At 48.9% G+C, this 12,497-nt stretch overlaps 2 protein-coding genes across 2 annotated transcripts in view; one reads left to right on the forward strand and one right to left on the reverse strand.

Annotated features, from left to right (window-relative positions):
* The window catches only part of DNALI1 (dynein axonemal light intermediate chain 1), a 9,340-nt gene extending 1,881 nt beyond the window's left edge, over nt 1–7,459 (reverse strand). The window contains exons 1-5 of the mRNA XM_017509757.2: nt 7,178–7,459; nt 6,478–6,623; nt 4,555–4,724; nt 2,630–2,808; nt 2,117–2,281 (exon numbers count right to left, since the gene is read on the reverse strand). Of these exons, the coding sequence (XP_017365246.1) occupies nt 2,117–2,281; nt 2,630–2,808; nt 4,555–4,724; nt 6,478–6,623; nt 7,178–7,324 (807 nt within the window). The 5' untranslated portion in view covers nt 7,325–7,459. The remainder of the gene's footprint in view (nt 1–2,116; nt 2,282–2,629; nt 2,809–4,554; nt 4,725–6,477; nt 6,624–7,177) is intronic.
* A 2,546-nt stretch (nt 7,460–10,005) lies between these two features.
* Nucleotides 10,006–12,497, forward strand: part of SNIP1 (Smad nuclear interacting protein 1) — a 19,093-nt gene continuing 16,601 nt past the window's right edge. Inside the window, exons 1-2 of the mRNA XM_017509759.1 lie at nt 10,006–10,339; nt 11,569–11,671. Of these exons, the coding sequence (XP_017365248.1) occupies nt 10,116–10,339; nt 11,569–11,671 (327 nt within the window). The 5' untranslated portion in view covers nt 10,006–10,115. The remainder of the gene's footprint in view (nt 10,340–11,568; nt 11,672–12,497) is intronic.

Below are 12,497 nucleotides of genomic sequence, written 5' to 3' on the forward strand. Positions count from 1 at the left end.
AAGCAGGTGGATCACCTTAGGTCAGGAGTTCGAGACCAGCCTGGCCAACCTGGTGAAACCCCCTTTCTACTAAAAATACAAAAAATTAGCTGGGCATGGTGGTGGGCACCTGTAATCCCAGCTAACTGGGAGGCTGAGGCAGGAGAATTGTTTGAACCTGGGAGGTGGAGGTTGCAGTGAGCCGGGATCATGTCATTGCACTCCAGCCTGGGCAACAAGAGTGAAACTCAATTATCAAAGGAAAAAAAAAAAAGCTCACTTATAAAGAATTTTTCACACTGGAGATTACAAGTTTGCTTTTTTTTTTTTTGAGACAAAGTCTTACTCTGGTCCCCTAGGCTGCCAGGCTGAAGTGCAATGGCGTGATCTCGGCTCATTGCAACCTCCGCCTCCCAGGTTCAAGCGATTCTCCTGCCTCAGCCTACTGAGTAGCTGTGATTACAGGTGCCTGGAAGCATCCCCAGCTAATTTTTCTATTTTTACTAAAGATGGGGTTTCACTATGTTGGCTAGGCTGGTCTCGAACTCTTGACCTCAGGTGATTGGCCCGCCTCGGCCTCCCAAAGTGCTGGGATTACAGGTGTGAGCTACCTCACCTGGCCAGAAGATTGCTTTTAAGTGTTAGAAAGATGCTAAGGTGTTTGGTTTGCTCTTGTTGCTAATACAGGAAGAGCTGAGGAACACAGGCTTATGAAAAAGGAATATGGCAGTTAAGGAAAGCAGCCTCAGAGGCTGCTAAGTAAACAGTCATCTCTGGCTCTGAAAGTTTCTTGCTTTTCTTTTTGTTTAACTTTTTAGCAACAAGAAAAGTTCCAGTAGTGTTTAATAGAAAGACTTCTTTATCGCAAATGGCCAGACCTGCTGGTGTATAGACCTAACAAGCCTGCCCATGTCAAGACTGTAAGGTTTCTATCTGAGCCTAGGGAGGACAGGGAGATCATCCAGGGTCCTGTGGTCAGGGCCATTGGAGAAAGCCACTAAATGTCAGTAGGCCATCTCTCCAGAACAGTGATGCTCAAACTTCTGCAAACATTAGAATCGCTTGAGACCTTATTAATGCATATTGCTGGACCCCAACCCCAAATTTTCTGATTCAGTGGATCTGGGGTAGGCCCAATAATTTGTCTTCCTTAATTTGCCAGGTGAGGATGATGCTGGTTTGGGGCCCATCTTTTGAGAACCTTTGGAGCAAACAGCTGGGAGCTGTGGTGCCTGTAGCGTGGCTCGTGCCCAGCTGTGTCCACCAGCCCCCTCCCTCCTATCAACTCAGCTGGACAAAAGTACACTGCTAGGCCGGGCACTGTGGCTCATGGCTATAATCCCAACACTTTGGGAGGCTGAGGCGGGTGGGTCACAAGGTCAAAAGATCGAGACCATCCTGGCCAACATGGTGAAACCCTGTCTCTACTAAAAATACAAAAATTAACTGGGTGTGGTGGCATGCGCCTGTAATCCCAGCTACTCGGGAAGCTGAGGCAGGAGAATCGCTTGAACCCGGAGGCAGAGGTTGCAGTGAGCGGAGATCACACCACTGCACTCCAGCCTGGCAACAGACCAAGACTCCGTCTCAAAATAAATAAATAAATCCACTGCTAGCATTGGGCTTTGAGGAAGAACACCTACAGCTGGGTTCCCCGACCGCATTCCTGAGGAAGGTTTCTGATTTGAAATGGTTCTTCCTCTCAAAGGGCCCTGCTGCCCACTGGTTCTGACTTCTTCCCTGGCTATGCCCCGAAACTGTGGGACAGCAGTGGGACAGCCCTACCACACAAGCCAGCTGGAGCTCAGTGTCCCCCAGGAAGGCTCCAACATACCAGCTTCCAGGGGAAAGCAGTTCTACTTTTTGCCATCTCCACCTCTCCCCGGATGATGGGCAGCTTTTTTCCAGGGGGAAAAATCCTCCACTGGAGAGCCAGGCTGAGGTGCCATGGGGATTTGGAGTCGAGAGTAGAGACTCCCCCTCTGGAGTCCTCCCCCTCCCACCACCAAAGTCAGCTTCCTTTATTCTTTGGCAGTGCATGCGGACAAATATTTAAAAGCTGCAGAAAAAGAACCGAATGCCTGGCCTGCGGAGCTGGGTCTCGGGGCAGTGGCACCTCCGCCCCCGTGTTGATTACCTTCAGCTGCTGATTCGTCCGCTTTAGGAACTGGATCTCCTCATTGTGCTTCTTCTCCTCCACCTGCCGCCTCTCGCTCTCCCGCTTCTCAGTGGCTTCACATTTTGCCTTCTGCTCGTTCACTTGCCTCTCCAGGTCTCTCTTTTCTGTCTCCAATTCTGCAATCTAAGGACAGAATGCCCAGTCATCCTGGGATGTGGCCAGGTGGACGGAAAGGCCTGAGAGCCTGGATGGAAGGGACATGGGACACAAGGAATTGCCAGGGTATGTACTGCCACCCAGTGGGAGGTCAGTGCCTGGCATGGAGCGTCCACAGCAGAGACAACTCTCCCAAGACCAGGCTGGCCATCAAACTCAGCCAGGGGTCCCTTACTGAGGTGATGCAGGTCCAGGGGTCTTGAATGTCAGGAGAGCAGCTTAGGAGGCCAGCAGGTAGTGCTGGAATGACAAGCACATGACCCTGAGGTTTACAGAAGAGTCAGGGGCCCAAGGGTCCTGGCAATCCCCACTCACTTTCCTCTCCATGTCTGCTTTCCCCTGCTCAGCCTGCAGTGCTTTCCTCATGCCAAACGCCACGCTGCTCTCGTACAAGGTCTGGTAGGCAGCGATGGTCATGCGGATCTCGTCCCGGACGCGCAGCAGCAGCAGTCCCCTCTCTGCACAGTTGATGGTGACCTCCCGGATCAACTCATCTTCCAATGCACACATACCACGAGATCAGACAGGGTGCGGGGAGAAGACCTCGCTATTTCTATTGCAAATACTCTTCCTCTGGGGAAGGGTATTAGGGTGTTCTCGCTCAGAGACAAAGTACAAGACCTCAGAGAAGGACCTCAGAGAGGGTCCCTTCAATGGCCCAAAGAACCTTGCCATGCAAGGTTCACTCCTCTGCACTTGGCACTTGGGAGTAACACAGTCAGCCAGCCTGGGTCGGCCAGGGCAGAGGGAGACAAGACGCTCTGGTGTGTTTACAGCCCCGGACCCCCTCCCTTCTGGCCTTATGTAAAAACTGGCTACTATTAGAAAAACAAAAAAACTGCCTTTGGCCAGGTTCAGTGGCTCATGCCTATAATCCCACCACTTTGGGAGGCAGAGGTGGGTGCATCATGAGGTAAAGAGATCAAGGCCATCCTGGCCAACATGGTGAAACCCCGTCTCTATTAAAAATACAAAAATTTGCCAGGCATGGTGGCAGGCACCTGTAGTCCCAGCTACTCAGGAGGCTGAGGCAAGAGAATCGCTTCAACCCTGGGGGCAGAGGTTGCAGTGAGCCGAGATTGCACCACTGCACTCCAGCCTGGGTGATGGGGAGAGATTGACCCTACCCCCCCTCCCAAAAAAGAAAAAAAACTGACTTTTTCTGTTTAAATATGGTGGCTGTTTTTTGTCTTTTTGAGACAGGGTCTCGCTCCGTCTCCCAGGCTGGAGTGCAATGGCATTATCTCGGCTCACTGCAACCTCTGCCTCCTGGGTTCAAGCGATTCTCCTGCCTCAGGCTCCCAAATAGCTGAGGTTACAGGTGCCTGCCACCACTCCCAGCTAATTTTTTTATTTTTAGTAGAGACGGGGTTTCACCAGGTTGGCCAGGCTGGTCTCGAACTCCTGACCTCAGTTGATCCACCCGCCTCAGCCTCCCAAAGTGCTGGGACTACAGGCATGAGCCATTGTGCCCGGCCCATTGGCTGTTTTCAAGCAGCTGGGACATACTGTGTGCCCCCTTGGCTGCATTGGTTTGGGTCTGGAAAAGCCAGGGTCTAGAGCTTGCCCACCTATCTCCCCATAAATGCTGACCTGGAGGGCAAACCATAATCACACACAGATAGGGAAGCCTGCTAGACGCTGCAGCTGCCTGAGGGTTTGGAGATGGTTTGCAGATCAGCGTCTATGAAGGCCAGTGAGACTGGGCTGGGGACAGCCATTTGACACCAGCACTCAAGAAGGTGCATGTTAAATCTCTCGTGTATGTTGGTTAACAAAAAATTACAAGATTTTTCTGGACCAAGGGCCAAAGAGTGATGAATGGATGTAAATACTGAACATTAATCTTTCTGATTAAAAAAAATAGCACATGCTTATTATAGAAATCTCTGAAAAAAAAAAAAAAAAAAAAAAAAAAAAAAAAAAAAAAAAAAAAAAAAAAAAAAAAAAAAAAAAAACAGATGGAAGTTCTCGTCTTCCTCCAAACATCTGCTAAGGGTGAGGAACTCGAGTTGCCAAGAATACAGTGGTTGACAGCTGGAGGACTTGCAGAAGAGGCTGGGCTAGGAAGGGGAAGGGGCCATTTAGCTGTTGCTGGGTGGGTCAGGCAGGGGGAGAAGAGGGGATTCCAGCATGAGGTGGGCTCCAGCTCCAGGGTACTCAGGCTTGGATTTGTGCTGAAGATGAAGGGAAGGGAGCAGCAGAGTGTGTAGTGCCCACCCCTCACCTGGCTCACTCACCAAAGCACTGTGAGTAGAGTTCCCTGCGGACAGGGCAGATGCCTGTTTCCCTGGCCTGCCGCTGCTGCAGCTTTAAGTCTAACTGTTCCTGGAGGTGCACCACATCCATCCTGGTGCTGGGGGTGCTGGACACCTGCTGGATCCATAGCTGCGTGTCTTCCACCCACTCCCTGTGGTAGACACAGCGAGGCTGAGCAAAACCTATTGACTTGAGGCTTCCTAGCACATGAGGAGAGAGGGCCCTTTGAGCCCCCTGCCTGAGAATTCTCCATCCCAAGGGGTGTGAGGCTCCAAAGCCACACCCACCATGCTGCCTCCACAGGGACCTTGGGAATGAGTGGGTGGTGGGCAATTTCCACTGTGGCAAGGGGCCGCTGTGAAATCATCCCCCACTGTCCCAGATCTTACCCTCCCAACATGTTGAAGACCAATTTTTGATTGTTGCTTGATCTGAAGAGTAGGAATTACCCACCAATTATGGGGTGGGAAAACAGGACATCATAAACCTTGTGGGAGCCAGAAAGAGGCAGATGTGTGTATCAGGGGTGGGGAGGTTCTCGAAGGTGTGTGCCTGCATGGGCCCCCATAACAAACCTTGTGCCGGAGGTGGCCAGGCTGTGGAATCACAGGGAGAAAGTTTGAAGGCAGAACTGCCATGGGAAAGAGGATTTGTGTCATTGGTGGGAGGGAATCGACTGACAAGTTACCCCTGTCCTTTGACCTCTATCTCAGAGGAGATGACAGTCTCTCTTTGACTGTTTCCCTTTTCCTCATAGACTTACAAACTGTGCTGTCAATTTATTACATAAACATAGTTGAAAAAGGCATGTCCATGATTAAGGTGGCTGCAGAAGAAAAAGCAAGGAAAGGAGATCATGTTGGGGAAGGCTGCTCTTCTGCAGAGAATTCTCAAGGAAGGCCTCCTGGAAGAAATGATACCGGAGCAAGACCTGAGTGAAGAAATGAAAGGAACTAAGGGAATATCAAGGGAAGAGCATCTTTGGCAGTGAAAACACCAGCTGTCAGACCCCTGTGGTGGGAGAGTGATGAGGTGCTCCAGAAATAGCAAGTGAGGCCCCTGTGGATTCAGCACAGCGAACGAGAAACAGAATAACAGGAGATAAGGTCAGGGATGTATCATAGACCAGATCATGCCACATCTTCCAGGCCATTGTAAGGACTTTTGATTTTAGTCTGACATGGGAAGCTACGAAAGAGTTTCTGCCAGAGACTGGCATGATCTGACTTATGACTTAGGGGCTGTATAGAAGATAGACTGGAGGAGCAGAGTGGAAGCAGCATTTCAGAGGGGAGGCCATTGCAGCCGTGTGAGTGGCCACCAGTGGCTAGGAGCAAGATGGTGGAAGCAGAGGTGATGAAAAGTGGTTGGATTTGGGAAAGAATTTGAAGGTAGAGCGAAAAGAATGTGACGAAGGATAGGACACGTGGTGTGAGAGTGATCAAAAGGAATAAAAGGGGGCTTGAGTCCCTAGTAAAAAGGAGAAGACATGGAATGAGCAGACTGGGGGAGGAAGAAATTGTGATTGTTGAAGAAATATGTTGAGTTTGAGATGTCTATTAGATATCTTCACGAAGATAATGAGGAAGTAGAAGACTATATGGCCTGGAGTTTAGTGGACAGGACAGAGCTCTCTCCTCTCCTCTGCACATTTGGGAGCCATCGGCCTATAGGTGGTATCTAAAGCCATGAGATTGGGTGAGGGCATCCAGGAAATGAGGGTAGATTGAGAAGAGGTCTCCCACCACCCTGCCAGGATCCAGCCGTAGGTAAGTTCTAGCAGCTCTGTGATACTGGGAGGAAACCCCAGCCAGGAACAGAGGCAGAGTACCTCCTCCCACACTCCCAAAATCCAGGATGCAAAAGCAGAGGCATTCTCCCAGCCACTGCTCCTACTTTCTTACCTCGGGGGTAGGATGGCATTCAGGATTTCTTCTGCCTGCTTTGTAGGATCTGGGACACACGAAGTTGCGGGGAGCTTGGTCTTGGGTGGTTGTGGGACTGGACCTGAGGGTCCAGGCTGCTGGGGGCTGACTTTCAGTGCCCGAGCCTGAGATGAAGGCACAAGTGAGAGCAGGAAGTGGTTCAGGAGCTCAGCTCTACACATCCCCCAGCTCCAGAATGCTCCAGGACTTCTGCACAGCCCTCCTCTCTTCCTAGCCACTTTGGATCGGTCTTCTCCGCAGAAATTATGTCACAGAGCTGAAGGAGGCCATGAAGTCTAGTCCCAACTCAATGCTTGTACAGGTGTTCCCGGCACAGGTGCTTAGGCACATGCTTTCACACCTCTGGTGATGGGGAAATCACTACCTCATCTATTCTTGGACCCAGGTACTATGAAGAAGAGTGAGCCCCATCCATCTCCCTGTGACCTTCTTCCCCATCCTAAATCTGCCCTCTGGGGTCACACCCAACATCTGGGCTTACACCCAACATCTAGGCTTCCTATACAATCCTCTCACCCTCCTTCCCCGACTTCCCAATTCCTTTTACTCCCAGTCTCTGCAATCCCTGTCCCTTGGGATTCCTGACCCTCAATGCAGGAATGTGTCTTTCCCCATCGGAGCTTAGAGGCTCCTTTGTCTCCTGAGCCGCCGTCCTTACCTTGGGGCTCCGTTTCTCCGTGTTCCTGCTCACCAGCACCGGGGTGTCGTACTTGAGCAAAGAGTCTGCGGGGGGAATCATGGCGGCGGCAGGAGTAGCAGCCCAGCAGCGGCCCCCTCCAGTATGGGCCTTGTTTGTCGTCACCATGGAAACCACCCTCCCCCCCGCCCCTGCGCTTCTTGGCCTGGGCGGAGCTTCAAAGTGGGGCGGGGCCAACAGCCCACGAGTTTCATCCTGTGCCTCCTGGGCAGAAACGTCTGGTGCTTGGCTTCTTAGGCCTTCTGCTCACCGGATCGCCCGTGTACTCTTGGAAGCAAGGGAAACGGCGGTTCGAGTACTGATGCTGCGTCTAGCTCGCGATTTGAATGAAATGGACAGATCACCTTTGTCGTGCCCCAGTTTTGTCGCCTGAAATACAGGAGTCATCTCCTGACTCCTCATGAAGGGTTAAGGGATAATTCCAAAGGAAGTCATCTGGAGTTCCTAGGTTTTTTGAAGGTTTTTGTTTGTTTGTTTTGTTTTGTTTTGTTTTTTAAATTGAGATGGAGTCTTGCTCTGCAGCCCAGGCTAGAGTGCAGTGGTGCGATCTCGGCTCACTGCAACCTCAGCCTCCTGGGTTCAAATGATTCTCCTGCTTCAGCCTCCCGAATACCTGGGACTACAGGGGCGCACCTCATGCCCAGCTAATTTTTGTATTTTTAGTAGAGACAGGGTTTCACCATGTTAGCCAGGCTGCTCTTGAACTCCTGACCTCGTAATCCGCCTGCCTCACTCTCCTAAAGTGCTGGGATTAAAGGCATGAGCCACTGCGCCCGGCATGAAATATTTTTCTAATTAAATGGAGAAATGACAATGTAGGGGCTGATAAGAAAGTTCCCCTTTGCCCCCTGAAGATTCGATCAAAAATCAATTCAAAGACAGATTAATTGGAGAAAAGGCATACAAATGTATTTAAAATGTATACATGGGGAGAATCACAGCATGATTACCCACCCTGAAAAGGGTTCAGAAGTTTGTATACCCTCCTGATAAAACAGGTTTAAGGGGGTGAGAGAAGGAGGCATTCTGTTCAGGGATCACTAGGGAGAATGAATGGATAAGGGGACAGAGATAAATTTGTAAATATTTTTTGTTTTATTTTGCTTTGGTTTTTTTGAAGACAGGGTCTCACTCTGTAGCCCTGGCTGGAGTGCAGTGGTGAGATCATGGCTCACTACAGCCTCCAACTCCTGGCTCAAGCGATCCTCCTGTCGCTTCTGGAACCACAGTTTTGAGCCACCAGCCCCTGACAATTTAATTTTTTATAGAGACAGAGTCTTGCTATGTTGGGCAGGTTGATCTCAAACTCCTGACTTCAAGCGATTTTCCTGTCTTGGCCTCCGAAAGCATTGGAATTACAGGCTGCTGCCACTGTGCTCAGCTGTAAATAGCTCTTTTTGACAGTCTAAGCGTCTCTGGTCAGGTGTGATTACATTATTAGGAGGAGAAGAAAGAAACAATTATTCCTTTTGGTAGTCTGGATGTTAGATAAAGTCCTGTGCTTTGGGAGAGACGGTGAGTTCGAGGAAGGAACATCGAGGCTTCTTCAGTTCAGCAAGTCAATGTGCCTTATTTTGGGGTTTCGGTTTCTGAGCTCCAACAGCATGGCAGAAAGTTTAGGAAACAGAAGAGGAAAAGCTAATGATTTGACCACGGGTTCTCAACTCTGATTGCATTTCCATTTCTTTCTCCCTTCTATTTCCAAATGTAAATGTAATTACAGTTTGTGCACAATTTTGTATCCTGCTTTATCATTAACAAGTCTTTTAGAGTTTGTAAATGGTTTACTAATGGCCACATAACACCCATTAATTTGGCTAACTTCCCTACTGCTGAACATTTACATTGTTTCCACGTTTTGTAATTACTAATAACGTGACAACAAACAGCCTTGAGAGGTTTGCTTTTTTCCAGGTTTTTTTTCGTGATGTCTCTGTTGCCCAGGCTGAAGTGCAGTGGTGCAATCCCCACTCACTGCAAGCTACGCCTCCCGGGTTCAAGCGATTCTCTTGCCTCAGTCTCCCAAATAGCTGGGATTATAGGCGTGCGCCACCACACCAGGCTAATTTTTGTATTTTTAGTAGAGACAGGGTTTCGCTGTGTTGGCCAGGCTGGTCTTGAACGCCTGACCTCAAGTGATCCGCCTGCCTCAGCCTACGAAAGTGCTGGCATTACTGATGTGAGCCACCGCACCCAGCCCTGCTTTTTTTTTTTCTTCTTTTTTTTTATAATTTTTTTTTTGAACATAAAAAAATATTTTAACATTAAAGACAGGGTTTCACTATATTGGTCAGGCTGGTCTTGAACTCCCGACCTCAGGTGATCCACCCGCCTTGGCCTCCAAAGTGCTTGGATTACAGGCATGAGCCACCACGCCCGGCCAAAGAATACTTTTTTTTTTTTTTTTTTTTTTGAGACGGAGTCTTGCTCTGTCGCCCAGCCTGGCTGGTGCAATCTTGGTTCACTGCAACCTCTGCCTCCCAGGTTTAAGCGGTTCTCCTGCCTCAGCCTCCTGAGTAGCTGGGACTACAGGTGTATGCCACCACGCGCGGCTAATTTTTGTATTTTTAGTAGAGACAGGGTTTTACTATGTTGGTCAGGCTGGTCTTGAACTCTTGACCTTGTGATCCACCCACCTCAGCCTCCCAAGTGCTGGGATTACAGGCGTGAGCCACCGCGCCAGGCCAGAAGTTTGTTTTTGAAACCTGAAACTCCCGCCACCCAACCTGGTCACTGACCACGCTCACTAGGGAGTCATCACCTGTTTAACCTCTCTGCCGCGAAGATTTCTGGGAGCCGGGGCACCCCGGAAGCGGAAATCCAGGAGTCAAACTCGTCATTTCCTTTAGCTAGAGGAGCTCAACGGATCTGTTCTCTTTCGCTCAGGCAAAATCACAGAATGAAGGCAGTGAAGAGCGAACGGGAGCGAGGGAGCCGGCGAAGACACCGGGACGGGGACGTGGTGTTGCCGGCGACGGTGGTCGTGAAGCAGGAGCGTCTCAGCCCGGAAGCCGCACCTCCCGCCCACCGTCGTCCGGACCACTCCGGCGGTAGCCCGTCCCCGCCGGCCAGCGAGCTGAGCCGCCCGGGCCACCGCGGGAACCGAGCCCGAGGAGTTAGCCGGTAAGTGGGGAGCAGCCCAGGATGGACCTTGGGTTGGGCTCATTCAGAAAGGCGGGCAGGGCTAGCGTCCGAAACAGGTTTTGAATGCTGGGTGCAGGTAGCCCGGACCTAATCCTGAGGCGGTTGAGAGTGATCCAGTCGTGCCTGTGTTATGCGTGCTCTGTCACTTGCATTATAGCTCGGTGTTCAACGCCTAATGCCTAACCTGCAGGATCCCGCCCCTCCATTCCTGTGTCCCCAGCACGTCGCAAAGTGTGGCCCAGCAGATAGCGCTGATAATCTGTAAAATTGGAATGAGATTCTCCTCATCCCGAATGGAGTCCGGGCGTTGTCTTTACAGTTACCTGCCCAAAAGGTTTTCACGTCGAAAAAAAAAAAAAAAAAAAAAAAAAAAAAAAAAAAAAAAAAAAAAAAAAGTTACTTCACATTGATTTATGCGTTCATTCAGCATAGTTTTTCTGAGTGCCTGTTAAGTGTTAAAGACTGCCCCAGGTTTTGGGGCTGCAAGGGTGATTCACTTAGATGGTCTTCACCGTTTCCAAATCTAGCCCTGAGACAGACAATAACAAGAAAAATAAAATAGTTTCAGTTAGTAACAAGTATTTTCGACAGGTTAAAACAGTAATGTAATAGAGATTGGAGAGAAGAGGGAGGAGGCCTCTCTAAAGAGGTGCCATTTGAACTGCGACCTGACTGATAGGAATGATCCAGCCTCTGAAAGATCCAGGCAGAGGAAACAACATGTGCAAAGCACTTGAAGTAGAATGAATCATGATTGAAATGGGAAAAAGCCAGTGTCGGTGGACTATAGTGGTCAAGCAGGTGGGTGATAGGAATGAGATGAAATAGGGAGCAAGTGGAACCACAGGATGGATGGATTGTTAGTGATGGTAGGGGTGTTGGTGGCGAGGGGTCAGGAGTCAAAGGTGATTTCTGGATGGTGATGCCAATTAACAAGATGGCAAAGAGTAGGAGAGGAAAGGTTTTTGAAGGCTTGGGAATTAATAGCTATGTTATCTAAGTGAGAAGGTTCAGTAGAGAGTTGTCTTTGTGAGTATGGAATGCAAGGGAGATGTTGGGGCTAGGAAAGTGAACCTCGTGACTTTAATGTGTCTGGCAGAGACCTTCACAAATGTGTTTGTGTTAGTAGGTAAGCCTGATACTGGAAGCTAATTTTTATGGGGGAAGGGAAATTGAGTAAAATCCTGTATGTACCATGCTCTGTATAGGTCCCCACCCAAAAAGAAAAACAAGTCCTCAGGGAGAAGAAGCAAGTCTCCCCGGAGTAAGAGGACCCGAAGTCCTCACCACTCAACAGTCAAAGTGAAGCAGGTAAGTGGATTGGGGTGTTTTGATGTTGGGGCCACATTGAGAGCCTTTTCCTATCATAGCTAGAGAGGGCTGTGTATGTGTATGTGTATTGTGTTTGTGTGTGTGTGTGTGCACTTGCCGACATTTCTACCTGTACTTCCAATGGGCTTTTCTGAAAACTGGGTATATTTCTTTTTTTCTGCTTGTTTGCTGAAATTCACCTTTTTATTTTGAGATTATTGTTGGTTCACATGCAGCTGTCAGAAATAATTCAGAAAGATATACTCTGCTTGGTTTCTCCCAGTGGTAACATCTATTCATAACAGAACTGTGGTACAACATCACCATCAGAATATTGACATCAATATAGTCAAGATAACATTTCCTTCACCACAAGGAATACCTCTTGTTCTCCTTTTGTAGCCACACCCGCTTATCTCCCACCTTTATCCTTCTTTAACTTCTGGCAACTTCTAATCCATTCTTCATTTCTGTAATGTTTTCATTTCAAGAATATTACATAAATGGAATCATACAATGTGTAACCTAATTTAGGATTGTCTTTCTTCACTCAGCAGAATCCTTCAGAGATTGATTCAGGTTGCATCTCTCAGTAGTTTGTTCCATTTTATTTCTGAGTGATATCCAATAGCATGAATTTAGCCACTCATTAAAGAACATCTGGCTTGTTTCCATTTTTTGGCTATTACACATAAAGCTGCTATATAGACATTTGTGTATAGGATTATATGCGAACATAAGAGTTCATTTCTCTGGGATAAATGCTCAGAAATGCAATTGCTGGATTGTATGGTAGTTGCAGGTTTAATTTTTTTTTTTTTTTTTT

The sequence above is a fragment of the Cebus imitator genome, unplaced genomic scaffold, assembly GCF_001604975.1.
Source record: "Cebus imitator isolate Cc_AM_T3 unplaced genomic scaffold, Cebus_imitator-1.0 Scaffold420, whole genome shotgun sequence".
Classification (NCBI taxonomy): domain Eukaryota; kingdom Metazoa; phylum Chordata; class Mammalia; order Primates; family Cebidae; genus Cebus; species Cebus imitator.